At 41.4% G+C, this 23,106-nt stretch overlaps 1 protein-coding gene across 1 annotated transcript; it reads right to left on the bottom strand.

The window, feature by feature from the left end:
• Nucleotides 1–15,284: 15,284 nt before the first annotated feature.
• Nucleotides 15,285–23,098, bottom strand: SAAL1 (serum amyloid A-like 1). Its single transcript, XM_010084932.1, has 11 exons — nt 23,066–23,098; nt 21,676–21,759; nt 20,437–20,516; nt 20,014–20,073; nt 19,637–19,752; nt 18,334–18,517; nt 17,972–18,054; nt 17,643–17,831; nt 16,546–16,742; nt 15,930–16,022; nt 15,285–15,451 (listed from the first exon to the last, which is right to left on the bottom strand). The coding sequence occupies exons 1-11, from the start codon at nt 23,078–23,080 to the stop codon at nt 15,359–15,361; spliced, it is 1,194 nt and encodes a 397-aa protein (XP_010083234.1). The 5' UTR covers nt 23,081–23,098; the 3' UTR covers nt 15,285–15,358.
• Nucleotides 23,099–23,106: the final 8 nt, after the last annotated feature.

Consider the following 23,106-nt stretch of genomic DNA (forward strand, 5'->3'; position numbering starts at 1 on the left):
GGAGAGGGGAAGGAAGGGGCGTTCTTTGTTTATCCCCCTTAATAATACCCGCGGAAAGTGGTCTGTTCAAACGCTGTGTGCAGGGAAGGGATGCTCAGAAGCAGCCACCAATTACCCCCCCTCTCTGCACCCCAAAAAACCCACGCAGAAAGTGGTGCTTTTCCTCCTGAGTTACACCTCCTTGGTCGTGCCCCTAAGGAAAAGAAGGCACCAGCCTGATTTTTGGGGGGTTTGCAGCTAACATAAATGTGCATCCCACGGGGCTAAGGGGAGCGAGTGTTCGACTGGAAGCGCATTTGTCGCTGTGAAAATAAATCGCAGCATGTAATTTATTTTCTAAAAAACACCTGCACCTACAGGAAGAATAACTACATTTCAACGAGGAGAAAAGTATATATTTTCATATCTTACAATGTCCTGTATTTTCGGTATAGATCTAGACATATGTTTATATTTTTTAGAACCTATCACAGTTTCAGACTCCAGTTCTCGCTGTCCCCTCTCAGGTCAGACTTGGCAACAACATTAAGATAAGGGGATTTGTGGTACACAGCAGGAGGAGGCAAAACATCCTCTGGGAGCACAAGCCCTTGGAGGCTTTCAGGGTCTAAGGGAAGATAGACTGATTGTGCCCTGTTGGGCATGGGGCTGTCCAAAAGCAGAGATTCTGGTCTTCTGTTACATTCCTTACAAATCTACCTTTCAAAGAAATGCTCAAAATGAGCAATGACTACTTTTACTCTAATTTACTCAAGTGTCTGAAAAATCTCCAGTATTTTTCTCTTCAGTGCCTAAAATATTGAAACTTTGAGTCCAGCTAGATCTCTTAGACACTGGTGTAATCAAATGATAAACTACACCAATGAAGCCAATATGCAGGCTAACACCCAAGCGAGGCAGACACAGTCACATTTGCACAAACATCTCCAATGACATCAGTGTCTTCCATCTTCCTAGAAGACCCTGAACTCCAAACAATTCTGTTTTTATGAGGACTGAGGGTGACTAGTTTGGCCCTTCACACACAGCACAGGACTGACAGAGCATGGCTGTAAGTCCTGACATAGCTGGAAAAGCCAGTTTGCTCCTGTTTGCTAATGGGTTATATTTTTGACCAGATGCTTCAATTTTTTCTTCATAAGGAAAATGCAATATTTATTCACTGTATGTCTTAGCTCTACAACAGACATTTCACTTCTTGCAGCAGAGATCTCCCCGTCAAACAAGGTGACTCAAAAAGCAAACGATCCGTAGGATCTTTACCTAGAGTCTTAAGCATATGAGAGCCTGATATTAATAATGAACCTGTAAACATGGGTACAGTAAGATATTTACGATAGAATATGACTAATCTGTCAGGTTTCCCTAGCTCAAATACAGCAATAATAAGAACTAGCATGTCATTCTGTATATGATTTTTTTTTTAATTACTCACAAAGTAGCCCTCTAGAAGCTTTTCCACTGCAGGGAAGCATTTTTTATTTGGAAATCTAGGCTCAGGCTGGGTTTCCAGTACTTCCTGATAGCAGCCTGCTTTCTCTTCTGTCAAAATGTTGTGCTCATCCTTGACAAAATTTGAAAGAAAACACAAAATACAATTCTCACTCATCTTTCTTCAGCCATAAGAACACAGCTGAATTCAGGTCACTTTAACTGTGAATGAAGAATTTTTTTTGTTGTTGTTGTTTTTTACTTTTCCTCTGATCTGCCATTCACTCTCTTTCAAAGACTGTAAGGTTTCACAAGACACAGTGGGAAATACAGGGGGTTTTTTGGTGTATACAGATGGATTATTCTAGTGTTAAGGGAAACAGATGTCCTCCTCTACAGCCCAAACCCGTAAAGATGCTCAGCAAAGAGTCAGTCACTTCTGAAAACCCGTTTTGGAACCTCTCTCTCCAGAAGGCAACAGCAGCAGTGGTTTGGTTAACACCTATGGGTACCTGAAGACAGGAAGCACAGAGGAGGGCACAGGACAGTCCAGGGAGCCACACCGAGACACAAGATGGTGAAGCCGAGCTCAGCAGAAGCACACAAGCTTCAGGGCACCCAAGAGCCACGGAGGGGATATAAACTGGGCTGCCAGCTATGCCAGCTTTAAGGGCACTTCCCACCTCCAAGGCCCCAGTCTGATAAACAGGCGGGAGCGTCCCTGCCTCCCATCCTTGCCCTGTCATTTCCAATTTGAGCACCAGCTTTCTGGGACACTGGTCATCTCCTCTCTCATACCTACCACTGCAGAGCCTGTGGGCAGCTTGGCCTGGAACCGCTGATACGATGCCAGCAGTACACAAACAGACAAGGAAATTTAACTCCATATGAAATTGATCAGTTACATAAAGAGATAACCAGGGTGCCCAGAGTTTTGGGAAGCTGATTAAAGCTGATTCACTGGTTTAGTAAGAAGTGCTTGTTCACCACAGCCAGTGCCCTGTAGTCTGGAAGAGCAGAACCACAAAGCATAAACTCACTCGATTACAGTCCGTTTTCACGGGGTGCTGGCTGGAGCCTGCTCTGCTCCTCTCCACACAGGGCTTCCAGCTCCTGTGAACATGGTTTTATAGGAGAACTATTTAAAAGGTGTTATCTGGAAGCTGAATCTTCACAGTTTTAGGGTTGCAGGGTTTCAGAAAACCATCACTCTGTTGCAAGCACAACTGCTGCTTTGGGTTTTCGCAGGCAGCGGGACGCTTCTACCTTCTCCCAAAAGCTGGCAGCGTATCCTACCATTTAAGAACAGCAGCTTTGGCCCCTCACCACAGGCAAGAGCAATCTGGCACAGCAAAACTGCTAGCAGTCAGGTATGGGGTTCAGTGCAACCAGGACAGCAACGTGCACGGGTGCTGCTCTGCCCGCCCTGGGAGGAAGCAGCACGGGTAAGGACTGGCCTAGAAAATGGCTGAAGTGCCAGAGCTGGTCTGCAGGAGCAGTGAGAGGCCAAAAGTTTTCAGTGGGATGTCAGAAGTCTGGACAGACCCTGAGGTGGGAAGGAGTTGTGAAGGACAAAGAGACAACCTGGGGCATCGACACCATAGGGACACAGGCCTCTCTTTATCCCATGAGAGATAAAGCAATACAGCAATTTTTTAAAAGCCCACAGGAGATTTCTCACACAGACAAAGCCCTCCAGACAGATAATCACACCTGAGGATCAGGCACAGGTCAGACCCTGCTCAGAAGTGGGTCAAGCTGATCACACATTGAGCAAGGCGATGCTTTGCCACGTGCGGTTGCCGCAAAACCCGCTGTGTCGGCACAGAGCTACTGTGACACACTCACCGTGAAGGCTGCCAGAGCTGGCTTCCTATTACAGTCTTCCCTCATAATTCCTCATTAAATGAATCCTCCTCTTCTCAGCAGCCTCCAGACCCGAGTGAGAGGGTGGATCAGACTGAGTAGTCCCATGTTTTCTGGGCACTTTGTCAGAGTAGCTCCAGGAAGGTCAAGCGGTGCCAGAAGAGGCCATGACTCCAGTCCTGCTGCTGCCTCAGAGGTGACTCGTCTCGTCCCATTTTTGAGGGGTTTCTGTTTTGTTCTTCACAGCAGGAACTTGACAGCAGAGCTTGCAACCAGGCAGTGGTGCTAACACTGTGCATATGTATTTGTAGATAAACACACTGGAAATTTTTAGGCTGAAAAGTATGAAAAGCAAACTGTCACATCTCCAGATCTCCACCTCCCTAGAAAGCCACACAGTAAAGGAACTCTCTTTTCACTGTCTGTGAAACAGAACATAAACCTTCTGCCCTACGTCTCCTCTTCCTCCCACTCTGAGAAAGTTTGCTTTCCATGGGTCACAGATATGTAAGGACTCAACTAACCTGGGGCACATTCTTCCAGACACAGCCCAAGTCTTGTATCCACCAACACTTTGAGGAAGCTGGTCTAGAAAAAGACAGAAAAGAGAAGAATTGCTATAGTATAGGGGCTCACAAGTGCTCTAGTGCTGGGGGAGAGACAGGAGTCAGAGGGTGATTTTGTTCAACTGGCCACAACTGATGAGGCAAGAACCATGGAAAGGCAGGAGGGGAATGATCTGCAGGAATATTAATCTTCTGCTGAAAGATAAGATTATCTGCCTCAACACAGCAAGGCTAAAGGAGGGAATCAGTCAGCCCTAAAGTCTACTCAATCCTGCCAAGGTCATCAGCGTGAATTACCACTTCTCCCTGCGTGGTAGGAGACAGTGCTCTCATCTGCCAAGAGGTAATTTCACAACATCACTTCTGGAATATAAACCTCCTCGGCCATCTCTTGGACTTCATTTGGCCCAGACATCTCCCTTTCCAACCAGGAGCATTTGCCTGAGGCAATGTGGCCACTTAAAGCTTTTCCAGAAAAAGGTATGAAGCGTTTAATCCCTGAACAAAACAGGTTTAATATGACTTAGTATTAAGTCTACTCTAATCATAATTACCTTCTCCAGAATAGACTACTGCAAATTCCAATCACAGCCCTCTGCCTTTCTGTTAATTAACTGCTGCAGACAAGTTATGCCTTTAAGAATTGCATGGCACCTAGGGAAGCACTATGGAAGTTGCAGGGAAGAGTGGAGATGAACATCATGCAACCCTTTGGAAAAGTTGGTTTTCCTGCATAGGTTTTACAGATCTTCCTTGTATTCTGCTTGGAATTTATGGGTGCCCTAGTGTACTGATGCCTGAAAAACTGCTGGTCTGAAAATCTGACTCATTTTCTTCTACTGATTTTTAATATTTATAAAGCATTGATCATAACAACACCTCAGCAGCAGTGCTTGCTTCCATTCACTTTCTAGTCTTTATTCTCCCAACTTTTAACTTCTCTTACTTAAAGGAGATAACTGATCATTGCAGTTTAGGTTATTTACCTAAATGCTGGGAGTTAAACAGCTCCAAATCCAAAAGCTTTTCAAATTTTCTAAAAATATATGGATCTGAAATCCCTAGCTTTCAACAGGGGAATCCTTCCATTTGCTCCCTTCTTTTGTGAACCACCATTCTTCCGACAGCACTTCCCAGAGCAACTCACCCAATCTTTCCCCACCATGAGGCTATGACTGTCGTGTGCTGTACTCAGAATGACTGCTGAGAAACATCTGGAAGTCTTGGTGCAATAACTCAGCTACTCAGAAGGGGACCACATCCACATGAGGGTGGTTTAGCAATCAGCTAACTCTGGTACTGAATAGTTGTTGAATAACAAAGCATTTGATTCATAAGCAGTTAATAAGCAACAAAAGAAAAAGGGGAATTTAAATTACACGATTATGGAAAACATTTACAAATACCTTTTTCCAATGAAAACTGCAAGAACCAATCAGGCAAATCACCCACTCCCATGATTCAGCCAGCTGTAGTATCAATAGCCTCTAAGCACGCTTGTTTTGAAAAGCCAGAGATGCTGTGTAAATCTACTGAAGCACACCAAGCCAACAGACCATTCACTGTTTGTGTATTTGCTTTGGACTGTTTAAAGAAGTAATATTAGCCCTTTCATCTGAGGCAGGTAATATTTTTTTCTCTTGATAAAAGCTAAATAAAATCAGGAGTGACATGAGTTACGTGCTGCTCTCAGCAAACAAGGTGTAGTTTTTCCTAACAACACCTTTGCAATCTTTTTACAAAAGATTAGTTAAGACACTGCTGGAGCAAGGCAGAAACCACACTCTGATTTGTTTTCACCAGTGAATATGATATCACAAATTTAATATCAGCTACGTTTCAAACAGAACTGCTGTCTGACTGGGAATCAAAGAGAGCTTTTTACTCCAACTACTCTGGACTTGGCAGGTCAAGTGCCAATTACAACTTTTTTTTTTTTTTTTCTTATCTGCTCCATGTTGGCCCAGCCACCTCAGGTTAAATCTGCAGGAAGCAACAGAGCTCTGATCCTGCACCAGCTGACAAAAATTCCCCATGTTACTACAGCAAACAGGATTTAGTCCAGCAACAACTACGAAGCAGGGGTGGGGAAAACCAAGTGGAAAGCTTGACAAACTGATCTACATACTGCCTGGAAATACAGCGCAGCTTGGAGAGGACGAGGAAATACTGCCTTTCCATTAGCATCGCTTGAGTCTTGCAAATGCTGTTCTGCTTGGGCTTGTGCACCAATCCTGCCCTCCCGGCAGGATGGTCGAGTGGCTACCCAGACTGTAAAGCAGAAGGATCATGTATCCACGTCCCTCTTGCAGGATTTGCAGCCCTGCTCACAGTTGCTGGTGCAGAGAGCCAGGCAGGTGGGCAGTGCCGCTGCACCCGAGCAAGGGGAGCAGGGCAGGCGCGGGGATTGGACCCAGCTGCAGCCAACAGATCTCCGAATAAATCCGTAGTGGCAAGCAGGTCTGAGGCCAAGCAGGGAAGTTAAATCAGCAAGTTGGGATCAGCGAGGTACATGGCCAGGCACAGCGTACCTGCTGCACAGCTCAGGCAAGTGTGACTGGGAGGCTCACAGCTGTTTTACACAGTCTGAGCCGAGGTTACATGGCTGCACAGCACCAATCCTGGCCATCAGCCCCAAAGCCCTGGCAAGGGGAGAGAGGCCAAGAAGCTGCTTGTGGCTGAGGCATCTGGCACCAATGCTGCCATTGCTGTGAGCTGCAGAGAGCTCAGAGTCCAGGGTGCAAAATGCTTAACCTGGATGGGAAAGACAAAGCACCCGAAAAGAGGAGAACAGTGTTTGAGAGCCATGGGCAACCTCAGCCACCAGCACCGAAAACAGCCACTCGTAGCACTCAGAGTAACATGGGATCTGAAGCCGAGGATTACTTCTGACCACATCCCGATACCTCTCCATCCCTATCCCTTAAGGAGTGTAGAAGTGGACTCCATCCATCAAGGAACCACCCTGTTAGCACTATTTCTACTACATTATCATTTCTGTTAGAAAACCTCAAGAATTACCCAGTTCTTTTACATCATAGGCAAACACAAAGCAAAATAGTCAAATGCATAAATAAGCCTGCTGATAAGAGAAGTGACTGCGTGTTTGTTAACCTCAGCCTCTTGGCACATAAATAAGCCTGCGTGTTTGTTAACCTCAGCCTCTTGGCCTAATTAGTATAACAGCAGCATATTTTGCATTCAAAGTGAGGTGGAACAAGCTAACAAAGGAGAAAGCTTTGTACTTGCTAATGATATGAGTAAGCGCAGCTCAGAAAGCAATTCAGCAGACTGAATTCTCCACTCAGAAAAGAGGAGAGCTCTCCAGGCACTTCTGACAACACAGCCTTACCATGAGGGTGTGCCAGTAACCAGCTCTACCATATTCATATTCCTTTGGGAAGTTTATTTGACATAGATTTGTTGAATGCAAGCAGCAGACAGACTGCATTTAATGTATTTCACGAACCTTAAAAACAGCAAGGCCAAGGGAAATCAAGAGCTGACCCTAATGTCCCATGAATCACAGAAGACATGGGGTCTGCCTGTTAAAGCAGGTTTTCTGCGTCCATTTCACCTCCTTGTTGTAAACAATCAGCCCTTCTGAAACAGAGCATGTGGCCAGATTTTTTTGTTCCTAGCCAATCTGTTATGTTCCATCAGTGTTTCAAAGTGAAACTTGGAGGACTGAGTCCTCAGACTTCAGACACTGCCCCAATCCACAAAAATCCAGGTGTTCACACAGCAAAGCAGACTGCTGAGGGCAGATTCCGGTCTAGGCACCAACACCGACCACTGGTCAGACAAAGTAAATTAAATCACAGTTACTTTCTGCCGTAAGGATGAAAACCAGCAAGCAATGTAAACCCATCAATTCACAGTGGGGACTTTAAATACACCAGCAATAGTACAATGTTCAGCCTCGGAGCTTGTGAAACTCATCATCATTTCCAGGATTAGCAAAAGCTGTTCATCTCACCGTGTTATCATGACAGACTTTTTTTTTTCCCCTCTGTGTTCCTTTTATCTTATTAGATTTTAGCTCCCATTATAGTTAGGACAATTTTGCAATGGGGCAAAATTAATTAGTTTGCATCAAAGAAAGGCTCCTTGAAACAGAACACTAATGAGCTTCATCTGCCTGATTAGAGGGCTTTGCTTTTAGTAACACTTGGTGCAAAATTTTGTTTCAGAGAAATACAACATTATAAGAATATTCAAGGCTAAAAGCATTAGCTAAACAGTAACCAGGATAATGGATAAAAGATGAGGGTGGGAAACTGTGAGCAGACATATAACTGAATATTGATAAGAGGATGCAAGTGTAGAGAAGAAGAGGTTAATGAAGATTTAACAAAGAGGTGTTTGTGCAAGTAGAGCTTGGTACAATTCACAATGGCACATTTAGTGAACAAACACTACACCTCCCATCTATTCACAATGCTTTTAGGAATCAAATGGAAAAGAGCTAGGGATGGGAAGAGTACTAATTTTTATAAATAAAAGATCGGAAAAAAAGTTCATTCTGGATGAGTCAAACTAATTTTGAATAGCTGGCAAACTACCTGGAGAAAATATTTGCTCATTTTAAAATCTGTTTTTAGTCAAGAACAAATTGTGTTTAATCAACTTTATTTTCAATTGAGAATGGGAGAAATGCTCCAGAGGACAAAGGGGATTAAATAGATTTGGTATTTCTTGCTTTTATTAAGATTTTTTAACTCCACCCACTTTTCCTTACCTTATTAGTACAAACTATTAAGAAAATACAGTCTAGAATGAATTTCCTGATAAGCGGGTGCAAATTCACCTGAAAAATCACACGGTAAAAGTCGTTATCAGAGATTTGCTGGTGAATTTGGCATAGCACACCATAAATGACATCTGCACAGACACACACTGTGTCACTTGCAAATGACAAACCCATGACGTGAGTGCATCTAGTAGAATATAAGGGAACTGTCTTTCCTGTGACTACATCTCCCTCCATAAGCCTCCCCAGCACATACACAAGGCTAGAAATTAAAACATGGTGTTAGGACAGGCCTAAGCTGCTGTCAGGAACAGCTCCATGTGAGAGGAGGCAAAAGCCCACATTTGGATAAGGACGTGCTTCTACACAACGCTCTCCTTCTGTGGCCAAAGAAACCACTTTAAATTTGTGACTGTGCTCTCAAAAACACACAGGCAGACAGCTGAGCAGTGCAGCTGAACAGGCAACCACTGCTGGCTGGGGGAAAACTATCCAGATCTGCCGCTGAATCACATCGCAAGGCACCACGGGGTTACCTGGCTTAAGGAGGTTAAACACAAAAAGCCCTTGGATAAGCTGAGAACTGAATTCAGATCTCTTTCATTTCTTTCCTCTGTTTTGATAAGGTTTCAGCTGTCAAAAGTTGTTGTCAAAATTACCTTGACTTGCAACTGACAAGCTCCTCAAAGACTTTCCTTGGACCTATGTCATTTGGCAGCTCATAGGCAGTTTCCCATGTTTCTTTTTATCCCCTGATAAATGTCTTCCATCTAAAGAGCTCACAAGGCTGGAGTCCTTCCTTGCTCTTCCATGTTTTCACCATTCATTTTTCCCTTTCCCATCACTCCAGCCTTTTCTATCCACTATTTCTCCTCCTTCCATTCAGCCATTCTGGTGGCCTCATCCCAAATGACAGAATGGAGTAGTTTTGCAGTTTTGTTTATTCCCATCTAAGCTGAAGTTTTTTCTCCTTCCTTTCTACTCTCTAACTCATGAAATCAAGATCTTTACTAATCAGGCTGGCACAAACTCGAAACACCTTCCCACGGTTCCTGTGCCCAGCCTTCCTTCTGACTAATGAGGAAACCCTGATGTTAAATAGAGAGTTTGTGCTACAGAGAATTTTTAATGGAAAATAAAACCTTCTGACATCACTGCCTAATTACAACTTGCTGCACTAAAATACAACACTATGGCTATATTGCAGGGCAGGACAAAAGCATGCACGTATTTTCCTGTGTGTTTCAATATCCTCCTATTGACAGAAGATAGGATGACCGGGCTACAACTGGAGACCAGGAAATGATTTTTGTGATTTCATTAGAGTAATTGACAAAAGCATTTCCTTTCTACATAAGGTTAACAGATGGCTTGTTAAAGTTACAACATCTTTAAACAGAGCTGTCACCAAAAATAATGTGCATGACAACAAAAATAATATTGATATAAGCTCATTGCAAAATTAAAATGGAGTTTGCATAACCTAAAGCACAGAACAAATAACTGCCACCATTGCAACACAGAATGTCAAGGTGCATTTGCTTTTCGAAGGTTTCCTTGGAAATTGAATGAAGTGACATAAATTGCGGAAGTGTCAACAACATGGGACTTCAGTTATCCTAGGCACAAACATGCAGTCAGTCACCATGCCTTCTCCATATGTATGAAGAAATTACTAGGGATGTATGAGTGTTACATCAAGGCTTGGATTTTAATCCCAGTAGTAACAGAATATATTAATCACATAGAATTTTTAATTTTGGGTAAATATGTTTTCATATAAAAATGCTGAAGTCAAATTCAAGATTGTAGATTCATACTCATATTGTCTGCTATTACAGACCGAGGAGGATTTTGTTCTGAGTAAAAACAGGCAGGCATCAAGCAGGCCCCTTCCCCTCAATACCTAACTAGTTATCAAAACCAGGAGTACCGTATCAGACCATGTCAGAACAATGTGCAACACGAGGATCGACCCTGTAGGACTCTGCTTTCAGATCGCACCTCTGGCAGGTTTAAGATCCGTGCAAGGCAGGGGCGCACAACACCTGAAACTGCCTCACCTCCAGATGAAAGGGCTCCCTGGTGCCTCAGCCAGCCAGCAAAAACAGGGGGGTGAACAGTAATAAAAACCAAACAAAAACAAAAACAAAAGCAACCACCCAAAACATAATCAACATTATACCTTTTTGACAGGTGACTGCACATTAGGTATTCCACCTGGACAAATCTAGAATGCTGACATTGTTACTGGCATTTAATGCTTTTCTCCTTCAGCATCACACTTACTATTTATCCCGTTTGTCATAATTCTTCCAGGTTTTTTCCTTTCTTTCTTTCTTTCTCTTCAGTGTCCCTTCTTCATCTCCTTTCTCTCCCTAGTATTACTGCCTTACTTCTCTTCACAGCATCTTACCACTGTTACCTTTTCAAGCCTCTCTTTTGTATTAGTCTTTTTATAAAATCAAGCTCTCGGACTTCTCTGAGACATCATTAAGACATGCAGCTAACTCCCAAAGACCTGAACTGGAGAAAGGAAAGAAAACAGAAGCCCAGTGGGTTTTTCCTGGGTTTGTTCATTTTCTTCTCAATAATAACTCAGAAGCAAACCTTTTCTCTTACCAATCTCAGATGTCAGCCCCTTGGATTATCAAACCATTTTTGTTAGAAGAAAAGGTAAATAATTGAATCAGGGAGGCAAGTAAAAAGAAGAACAGGAGCAACGTTTCCCATTGCAAAACCTCTGTTGATAGCTATGGGAAATAACCTGGTTTATTTTACCAGCCTTGTGATGTCAAATTCGCTTAGCACACGCCTTGTCGGCTCTGACTGAGGGGCACACTAACTGCATGACTGACGCACACGGCTGTGACTGGAGAGCAAATGCACAGCTGCTCACTGCTTTTGTTTGCCTTCACATGAAGGATTTTGGAGAAATTGTATAGTATTACAGCAGACTGGTCCTTGCCCCAGGTGCAGCAGGTTCTTCCTTTGTCATTGAGCTTGGCAGAGCATATTAATTTGATTGTCATCTAAACGAAAAAATAATTAACCAGCAAGCATTAAAAAGGAAAAAACGGACAACATTTAGTTTCAAAGGGAAGATAAAAGATATGCTAAGGAACTGCTGTGACCAAGAGATTCTGCTCTAGAAACAAAAGCAAATTCTCAAGTGAAAAAGGTAACAGAGATACTGCTGCTTTTGTGACTCTCAGTGCCAAAATAAGGCTAGTGGGAAAGAGCACAGATTTTTAAAACAAACACACAGTAACATATCCACACCTTTTCATACCAGTATCATAAAGTATGAAGATAGTTGACTTACAAATAAAGATTGTAATTTTTTTTTTTGCATTCAGCTCAGTTACAGCAAAAGGTAGTTATAACAGGTCAATCCTAGTAACACAATCTCACAGAAAAAGGAATCACCATAGCAGTCGCAAGAAAATACAAACTACAAAAGTAATGTCAGAAAATTAAGAAAGCAGAGTGACCTGAATACGGAGAAACATAGAAAAAGAACTTCCCAGCATATCAGGTTTCATGGTTTAGTCTACCAGAAAGGACAGGTTTGCGACATGAATATTGGGCAAGCATTAGGATAACAACAGCAACAATCTCCTCACACAGTCAAGGGAGCAGATAAAGCATTCTAGTATCATTGTTTTTTTTCCCCACATATCAAATTTCTTTGGTTTTATGGTGCTTTGCCCCTCCAGGAAAAAGTTACCACATGGGATAACGATGCCAAATGTACATGAAACCTGGTCAAAAGAATGGTAGAATCTTATCTTTGAGTGAAATTATTACATGGATCTATTAAGTCTAAATTAAAACAAGGCCTTCCAGTCTGACTTCTCCCTCTCTTTTCTAGGTGTTCTCATGCCAGAATTCACATCGAGCTCTGTCCAAGCAGGACCGAGTTCCTGTTACTTTAGTTCAATACCTGCTTTTTGTTCAGAGCTCTGCACAAAGCAGTGACAAGTCTTTCTCATTTTTCCCCAAAAGAAGATGTTACAGAGGCAATCAGATCTTTGGTCTGGAAGAAAGCTGCTCGCCAGCTTGTACACATAGATACCACATTCTGAATCAAGTAGTCCAGAGAGATCTGGCTTGCCAGTTGGTGTCAAAGTATGGCTATGAGAAGGAACCAAAAAAAACCCAAACAACCCCACCATCCCCAACCCTCCAGCTCCCACCCTCAAAAATCCCGCCACCATCAAAAAACAAACCAAAAAAACCCCACAATGTTCAGGAAGCAGAGGCTAAGGGAGATCCCTGCTGGCAAAACAACGAAATACACGCGCACCATGTCCAGACACATCATTCACCCACTACCACAAGTAGTTTCTTCCACATCTGAATGCCAGAAACATTGCACACCTTTACCTTGCATTCAATTTGACACCAGCCTCTTGCTCCTGAAGACACTGCTGCCTCACCCACGCAGCACAGGCTGCGCAAGAGTCGCTGTCTGGCGGGGCAAAGGGGGAATTCAGTTTCCATTTCACTATGTTTATTATCAAGGATAAAAATTCCTGGCATACCTGAATTATTCTGCTGAAGCCAGGCTGATGGCCCCATTTCTACACCTTCTATTGCATTAGAGCAGGAGGATGGGACTCAGCTGGTTTCCCATTTATTGACATGGGCTATTTTTTATACCCCATGACAGGCATTAGATACCATCCCACTTAGGCAATACCTATGTCAGGGAAACAATCTATCTCACCTACTCGTTGTAATTAGTGATACCTCATTCAACAATTAACCAGCCAATACTGGATACTTGTACACTGAAACAAAGAAGGAACAAAATAAAACAACAGAACTTGTCTCAGCTTTTTTGTACATTACATTAACTACTGTCAAATTTCAACAACAAATTTCAAGACACAAACCAGAAATAATGTTTAGCTCTGGTGGACTATCATAAAGTTACTTACTTTACACCTGGGGACAAACTAAACTCAGAAAAATGTTAACAACTGTATGAGAGAGATATTAACTTCCAGACCATAAAAATGACTAAGCAAAGAAAGCAAGAGAGAGTTAAAACGAATACCCAATGAAGGACAACAGGACACTGATATTATGAAGAGGTTCAGTTTTCCTCTTACAAATGACATACTTGAGAATAACAGACATTTCCAGTGGCTCAGAAAACAAATTTGACACTTAGAATGAAGGAAAGCATAGGGTTTTTTTAAAAAAGAAACTTTATTACAAATCTGTAGGTTTAAGAAAATATCCAAAAAATGTCAAAGTGGTATGAAAAATGCTGTCATCCTATTCACAGTTACCAGTTTTCTCCAATAACCACAGCATACAAAAATTGATAGAAACCATGGCAATTCTTTTTGGTGACACAAAAGTCAGATATTTGTAATTCTGAATCCCCTGCTGACAACTTAGATGCTGCTGGCAGCCCAAGGGAATGATTAAATTGCAGTGTTTTTGAAAACTGGAAGCTTGGCTGAAAAGGCTATATACATATACACATACTGTATTTTACCACATGTACAGGTAACTCAGGGCAAACAAAACATAGCCCAGCACAATACAAAGTCCATAGAGACCTGGAGAGCCAGGGAATGTGTGAGCAGGTATTAAGTTATTCTCTACGCTCTGGTTCGCATCTTCTTTCACATCCCAAACCTAATAATGACCAATTGTTTTCCACACTCATTTACAGAAACAGGGAAGCTGATATGTTGCTATACTGTCTTTTCAGACACAGAAAGTGTTAGCTGCACTGCATGCAGGCACATAATCTAAAATGTAATGCAGTTAAAACATAAGTGGAATTTTTAGAAGACTGTATACTGAATTTACTGCAAGTGACCTAACACCTTAAGCTCCCCTGAAAAAGCAAGGCTAACATGGCATTTCAATGTCATTCACAGATAATTCTTAAGACACACAGATGATGAGGAAGAGCTGTCTGATACATGTTACATTCCCAAACTGAAGTATAGACTGCTTTACAAAAGCAGAAAGTTCACAAGTGTGCCACAGATTAAATCCAAACCTGCCCTACAACTCTAACTCTGGATAAATGGCTGCAATGGTTGGAAGCTGCAGCACAGACCACTGGTAACAGTATTCTCAAATCCTTTAAACAGCACAGGACCTAGACAACACAACTCAGAACCGCAGTGGAGAAGAGGATTCAATGCAGGAAGTGTGAAGATTTTAAAAGAGCAGGATGAAACATTTCTGTTACGATACCTGCTCAAGGTACTGATATAATCTAAAAGAGAAAAAGAAAAAAGTCCCAAACAACTCTGTGTAATTCAACTCTGTTTTTATCACGTGCTTGAAGGTCCTTCGTCAGAGGACAGCTGGGATTTCCCATTGATCAATTCTCCTTTTGCTAACAGCAACTTGGAAGAAACCAGCATCATCTTAAAAAACCACCAAGTGCACTTCATTCATTTTGCTGTTTCAACTTAAGTTGAAAAGCACAGAATCAAGAGTTATTCAAAGAACACTATGCTGCAGAAGAGCAATTAGAAATCAACAGTCTCATCACCAGAGCAAACAGGACGGAAGATGCAGAACTGAATTTACAGTAACTTCCTTTGCCATGCAGACCAGATAAACCCTAGGTTAAGCAGGGCTACCTGGAACATTTCTTAAAAGCCACCTGTTGGCATGGAGGTTGCCTCGTTTCTGAAACACTGTAATGAAACAGTCAAAAATCTTCATGCCAAAGAAGGAAAACATTTCATGTACATTCTTAGGCGTGAACCTTCAGGTTTGGGAACCGTTTTTCTAGATTGTCAGCAAGTGTCTGATCAGCCTCACGCAGAACTTCAAGGAAACTCTCTACCTGGAAATAAATTGCAAACACACACACACACAAAAAGACAAAAATAACAAATTTGGAGGGAACACAGAATTCTTATACTTGGTATAGGGCATCTTCCTACTCTTGTACCTTTCCACCAACAGCAGCCACGGCAAAGAATAATGGAAAATGCTCCACAGTGGATATCTTCCTCCTAAACCCCACAATTTCAGTTGGTCTAAATTTTGAAACATTATCACCTTCCCCAAACTCTTATTTTATTGCTTAAAAGTACACAAAGAAAAGCTCCCTATGAAAAATACTTAGAATAATCATTCTATAAAAATGTACAGGACAAATTCTCAGCTAGCATAAATGTGCAAACTTCCATTCATTCCAGCACACTTTATATCAGCTGATGATCTAGGCAAAGCTAGCTACCTCTACATCAGATTCTGAAAGGCCTTGCCACCTGGGTAGTATTTTTTCAGCTATGTTAAAGACCTTGTCATATACTCACCGATGCAAAATACAGAGGTAAGAGGTTCTGAAATGCACAGGAACAAGTCTGTTCATTTAAATGTCCCTGGTGCAGTCCTTCTAACATATTTTCCTGGAAAATAAAATGAGAAATACAACTAGCATGTCATGAACAGTTGTCGAAAGAACAAACTCAAAATTGTGCACACTGTGTTTACACTATGTGCTTTGTTCTCAAAAATGGGTAAAACAGCCAGAACATACAGTCCTCAGAGAATGCCAGATGTAGCTAATACAAAAAGGCATGAAAGCTCACACATCGCAAGTCTCTTAATCTGATTGCTCCCAGAATACAAAAGTTGAGCTGAGTTTATATATTGGTATTCTTCCCTTTTTCTTAAGTAAATTGGCCTTCACTCAAAAGAAATGGCAACATATACCTAGAGAATTTATCGTACAGAATCCTGGCCCTGAAGGCTCAGAAAACCTGTGTCCCTGCTATCTAACACACATGTTGCTACTCACCTTCTGACCAATTCTCTAATGAAGTTCCAGTATGCAACTTCACTTGCACAGGAAAACGCCCACATTCATAGTAACGTTTTTTTTCTTACCTACCCAGCAGAAATTCCTCTTAGAATTTTGTTTATTCTTACCTTGGTCAGTTCTTGAAGCATATTGGAAAGTAATTCACAGCAAATATCCTTCAAAATTTTTAAATGGAAATCTTCCTCATTTACATCAGCCTTCCCAGTCTCTTCTTCTTCAGACTCCTTTGAGTTATCAGCAGGTCTCTTCCCACGACCCTCCATGTACTGTAAGATCCGAATCAAGCTCCCAATCAGAGGCATATCTAATGTAAAGTAACAAGAAAATGGAAGTTCAACACTGAAAAGTTTTCCCCATCCTTTCAAGGCATTAGAATTTTGAAACACACTGCAAGATTTTATAAAGTAACAAGAAAATATAAGTTCAACACTGAAAAGTTTTCCCCCATCCTTTCAAGGCGTTAGAATTTTGAAACACACTGCAAGATTTTACACAAAAGCTATAGGAATGTATATTCTGATGGTGTTGTTTTGTCACTCAAAGACTGTTTAAAGAAGCAAGTGGAAATGTACAAGAACACCCAAACCATTTTTTTCTGCAAGCTAACCTGTGTCTATAAAAAGCATATGCCAGAGGTAAGGAATATGACAAGGAAAATGTCTCTAGCAGTAACTCAGAGGTTAGCATTTTAAATTTGCATCCAGCTAATCCTATCCGATAAACCAAACTGACACGTCTTTCTGCTGCAGATGACCCTGACTTACATTCCCGAGACAGGCTTTTAATTCTAAAGACTTGTCAATGGATTGAAAAGTAACAAGTGATAAAGGTGGATTTACGTAAGTGCAGAATCTCCCTCAACTAAAAAGAATTATGAACAAGACCTCATATTTTAGCAAAGATGAATTCTGCAATTTTCATTAATTCACCCAATGGAGAAGACTGAACAGAATCTGTAGATTCTATAACTGTAACTCTTCAGAGATACCCAGTAACTGAACTCTGAGCTATCTGTGATCTTTAGAGTTACCAGTAAAGAGTCTTACTGTATTCAAACATGTAACTGAATTCTGCATTCTGAACTGATCTCCAGTAAACAGTAATAAATTAACCACCTTTCCCCTCATATACATTAAATAAATGTGAAAATAACTTAAAAAAAGAAAAAACAAAACAAAACCGAACAGAAAAAAGCATCACTTGCTTTTCCTCATCTTGGTGTACTCTTGTTCTGTTTGTGAAGCAAACATAGCAGACAGCACAGACAAAATAGAGGCTAATACAGTCTTCTGCTCCTGCACAATGATCGGTGGATCGTCTGGCTGGCAAAGTTCATGGCAAACCAGGTCATAAAGCAAACTCCAAGTCTCTTTTCCTCCATCAGGAGCCTGCACTTGAGAAAGAAAGAGAACCCACCAACCCAACAAATTTAATCTAGGTACAAGAATTATTCTCCTCCCCATTAAATATCTGATGATCCAGAAGTTACTGCCACTCTTGCTCCCATCATATGTAGCAATTCAAGTGTCTTACCAATAGCCTGGATACCCTCATCCACTGTGGTCAGGAGCTGCAAAATATGCATATAAACATCAAGTCCTTCCGGATTATCTGATCTACACAGAACAAACAAAAAACCAAAGATAAATTAATGATCTGATTACCGAGTTTATATTTTGTGTGTCCTGGACACACAGAAGACTATCGGCAATCACTGCCATTCTCTTTGCTATCAATCTAGTTTGGCTCATTTCCAATGAGAAGTACAGGAAAATGTACTCTAGTGATCTGTTAAACTACGCAGCTCCCACTGACATCAAGATGTTCAGACACAGGCCTTAACAAGGTCATAAGGAGTCTCCCCAGCCATGAAACCAAAAAGAAATCCCACATACCGGACTTGTTTAGCTGCTTCAAGTATACAAGGCACAATCTTAAAATCTGGAAGTTCTTCGGGGGAATCATCTACAGATGGTCCGACAGACCGACAAGTGCCATTTTTAATCCAGTTTAACATCAGCTCTTCATCTAGATCAAAGAGTTTGTCCACCACTTCACCCACTTTTACCAGCAATTCAACTGCACAAGAGAGAATGGATACATCTCAACAAGACGAAAAACGAAGAGCAAAAAATCAGCTCACAAAACACTAACATATAAAAGTATTCAGAGCAAATTCAGTGTTGAAATATATTAGTTTTGTTCAAGACCTACTAAGGGTTGCTATGTTTATTTCCTTTTTGTGGCATAAATCATGTGAAGAGCTTGATAAATAGGGATTGTTGGAAAAGCCACAGATATCTTCTACCTTATCATGCCATCCATGAAGCAGGAACTTTATTCTGCAAAGACATTTCACGTTCCTGAAAAGTCGTAACTTCTGCTTCTGAAGTGAAACTGCAAAATTTGTCCCCAAATATGCAGTTTTCCGCTAACCTTACACCTGCCAATCTGCATTTTACTTAAGTAGATCTGTGATTTCAAGCGGATGGAGCAGGATTTCTCACCATTGTCATAAGAAAAAAAAGAAAACCCCAACCAAATTGAAAAAGATAAATTATTAGGGTTCCTAGACAAATGATAACTGCTGTTACAACTGAGTTGCATTTGAAAAATAAATGTTATTCAAAATATTTCCATTATTAGGTCCTTAGTGTGGTTTTTGCTAAATAAGTGCTAAGAGAGCTTTGTGTACCACTGACAGCATACCCAAAGCCTGTGCACTATTCAGCTGCCATTCAGAGTGTAACTGAATCATTCCTTCAGTTCACATTCCACAAGTTTGGTACTTCTAAAAAATGAAAATAGATATCTGAATTGAAAAAAAATTTAAGTGAGGTCTTGTTTCAGCGATGAAAAATTACATATGTATACCCCTGATTGAGGACCATGTCCTTTACTGTGACAAATAAAAATTTCTTCTATTCGATTTATTTTGATTCCCCCATAGAGCTTTCCTCTTCCTCCATGGGTGCTTTTCTGGTTGATTTTATATATATTTATACATCTGCAAAGGCAAAACAAGTTTATTTTGGTGTCCTTTAATTTCATGAGGTTTACTTTATTTTAAAGGAATTTTGTACTTCCAGTTGAAAATCTTTGCCTTTAAACAGCATACTTCAGTTCTTTCTTCTTTTTTTTTTTTTTCTTTTTTTCCTGCAAACAGCCACTAATTCCCACCGTGTTTTAGCAGCTTACCATTTGTAGAGCTGGACATGATGAAGCAAACACAGTCATACACAGAAGGGTTTTCTCGGATTCTCTCAACCCAGACATTGGCCACCTCAGGCTGGGAGAGGCAAGTTAACAACAACCTAGACAAGAATTGCCCATTTAACAAATTAGAAGCCAGTTCATTCATTTTAGCTGTACAAGTGTAAACCTAAAATAATGAGAGTGATGTAACAGACACAGGAATCTACCTCACAGCAAATCGATTCCAGAACAATGCAGAAATTATACAAGGATAGGATGAGAGGATAATACAATAGTGAGCCCACTTAGCAATTTTCTTCCCAGGCCTCAGAACACAGCAGAATTACACTAAGGATGCATTAAATTCTGAGATATCCTACCTGCTTGTTTCCAGAAGAGTTGGAGAGTCTGAATCACACAAACGTTGCAACAACACTTGTCTTTAAGGAGAAAATGCAAGATAAGAGTTAAGGTTAATTGCAAAGCTGCAGCCGTGTTCTGAGATTAAAATCAGCTTTTCCAGACTGTGCAGGCATTACCAGTCTTTCGAGACTGTCAAACTTAGAAATTAAAGATTCAAGAACCTGACTCATGATTAAAAAAACCACAAAAAAACATAGTGGTCTGTATCCTTTTTTTTTTTTTTGGTAACTAACACTTCCCACTCAAACACGTTTAGCCAAAAAGGTGTGAATAAAGATGAGGCATGGCAGGCAAACCTAGTTCCCTCTGTAACATATATTTCATGATTGTGAGTCCAGAAAAGCAGTATTCATGCATGTATAAAGCACATGAACGCTTACCCAAGATTCTCATCTTTACTAATGGACATGCATATGTCTTGGAAGCAGGCCATGTTTCCTAATATTCCCACACAGATTTCCTGAAAAGGCAAAACACAGTATAGTGAAGCAACTGCAACATAGCTCACAGTTTTATTTCCACAGCTATAAGACAAAAGCAAAGAAGGTCCAAAGGTGTTTCCCAGTTTGATCTCCAAGTTCTTATGACCCACCAGTAAAGACTCCTAAGAACAAAAATATCACCATGCAAGTGTAACCCTCACAGATATTCACTTCCTCCCAAAAGAAATTGGTATCCATTCAAGCTTCCAGCAAAGCTTATTTTCTGATTGCAGAGATTTAAAAAAAAACACAAAAAAACCCACCACAACCCAAAGCAGTGCATCCCATTAGGATAGCCATGGATAGACAATCATTAAAAGGATGCATGCTTCTATAAAGGGGACTGAAACACCTGCAGGTGACTGGTGCTAACACAGAAGGTCCTGGGAATCGCTTGCTTAAAGCAGCTTTAAGTTGGAAATCAAGCCTCACCACTCAAGGTTATCTTCTTTACTAACATTCTATTACCTCTGCCAAATTACATCAGACACTCTAGCAGCCACGATTTCAAGACACTAGCCGTGACAGACAATTTGCACCGACTTCCAAATTTTGGTTGTACTCTCAAAGCCCTACATGTATGTCCCGAAATAAACCTTCTGCTAACTTCAGAGAAAGGGGAGTTATACCAACACTGAACGGCACTGAAAACCCTGTCTTGAATCCTGAATGCTAGTGCACTGTGCAAAACAAGCTAAAAAAGTCAGACATCAAAACAACGCATTTTTTTTCTTCCCCCTTTAAGTACTGGTACCTAACAGTTCCTAACCACTAAGATTATTTTTTAGGTCTGACTAAACAAATTCATGACTGTTCAACAATGCTGAAACAAATAGTGAGGAAAAAAGGTCAGTCTTTACTGGTTTTTATAACAAGCCTTATAACTAGCTTTGATAAACTTAATTCTTCATCAATAATGACATGTATCAGCTACAGCATCACTGAAATACTTAGTGATTAGACCATACTAAAAACACTGTGAAAAAGCATTTTAAAATTTGATTTTGCGTTTTCTTCTCGTTCCCCTAACGTATTCAAACATGCAGTGTGAGGAGGAAAGAGATATGTGTAAACGCATGTGCATAGCTATCTACTGTTTCTATGAATATGGGACAGTTTTTGACAGCCCATACTTACAGTAAGGCGAGGGCATTTTGACTTGGCAAAAACTCCCATGAATATATCAGGGGCGTTGAACTCCTGAAGAAATAAAGCCACATCCTGTGAAGAAAGTGAACAGAGAAGTAAACAGACTTCTGCAATTTCCAAACACAAGTCAAACCTTTTCTCACAGCACAACGACGGGATCAAAGTGATTACAAACTCACTACAAGAGATCAGTTATTTCCCAACAGTTATTACCAACATGCTATACCACCATCCTCTCTTGTCAATGAGAGAAGACCAGCAAGAGCCTGTGGTGACTCGGGGTGCCAGTGATTTGCTACACAATGAGACAAAAAGTCATATTTAGCTTCTTTTGCTCTTTGCCTCAATAGAGGTGAGGACATGCGAAGTCAGAATTCAGCAAATTCCTTGTTTTTTGGCAGTGACATCACCCAGACATACAAAAAGAAACAAGGGAAGGGATTACCATCAGCAATTGATCAGGGGATACAAAAGAAGAAATCTCCTCCTCATTTTATCACATTAAAACACAAGGTTAGTTCTCTATTTGGGAATAAAGGACACATCTTCCACGTTTATTTAAAATATCTAAAGAAAGACACAGGGAATAAAACAATAATTTCTAAAAAAATATCTCTCTTCCTTGAGAATTTGTTCCAGCTTCTGAGAATATTGAGAAAAATACCAAAACATTATGTTGAATTGCCATTGACAGTCTGTAGCTGAAGTTTAAAAGGCTGTTTATCTATGAGAGAAAACTACACTTACTAGCAGGATGCATTACAACTGCTAGAGAAAAATAGGCCTACTTAGAGACAGCATTAATATTATCTCCATAATCAAGCTGCTGTAGATACAGGCTACACACCTAAGCTAATTTCAGCTACAGCTAAGGCACCATCTTCTAATAACCCCTGAGCTCTGGTTCAAGTCCTACACATACTACAGAAAACCAACAGGTGCGAATACGGCCCTTTACGCTAGCTGACCCTAAGCATGATCCATCAGACACCCGGAGGGAAGGTCCCTCAGAGCACCTTGTTTTACACCCACACGCAGCTCTGCTTCGCATCCTCAGCCAGCAGCATGGGGCCAGCAGCTCGGACACAACAACAGCCCTGCCAGAGCTGGGCCCAAGCATGCACAGCAAGTACTTGCTCATCTTGACAAACAGCCTTTGTGATGAGCCTGCCGGATGCCGAACCACCACAGCGTGTGCCCAATGACCCCAGGCCACCGCCGGGCACAGGCCGGACCAGGCAGCCCCCCCCGAGGAGACCGGCCCCAGCCGTTCACCCCGGGCCTTCCCCGCTGCCGGGCGGATTCTGACTGAACTCGCTCACCAACAGAAACGGGGCAGAGGCTGCCCGCGGCTGTGAGTCCCCCGCCCAGCTCCTACCTCGTCCATGGACATGTCCCACACCTTGCAGATATCGTTCT

Source organism: Pterocles gutturalis, unplaced genomic scaffold (assembly GCF_000699245.1).
Source record: "Pterocles gutturalis isolate BGI_N339 unplaced genomic scaffold, ASM69924v1 scaffold20645, whole genome shotgun sequence".
In the NCBI taxonomy this organism is placed as follows: Eukaryota; Metazoa; Chordata; class Aves; order Pterocliformes; family Pteroclidae; genus Pterocles; species Pterocles gutturalis.

Excerpts from the sequence above, each read along its gene's own strand:
- SAAL1 (XM_010084932.1), bottom strand. Across the intron at positions 20,517-21,675 it reads CAAAATGCCCTCGCCTTACT|GAAATCTGTGTGGGAATATT; the intron begins GTAAGTATGGGC and ends TTGCCTTTTCAG. Across the intron at positions 19,753-20,013 it reads ACTCTTCTGGAAACAAGCAG|GTTGTTGTTAACTTGCCTCT; the intron begins GTAGGATATCTC and ends ATTCTTGTCTAG.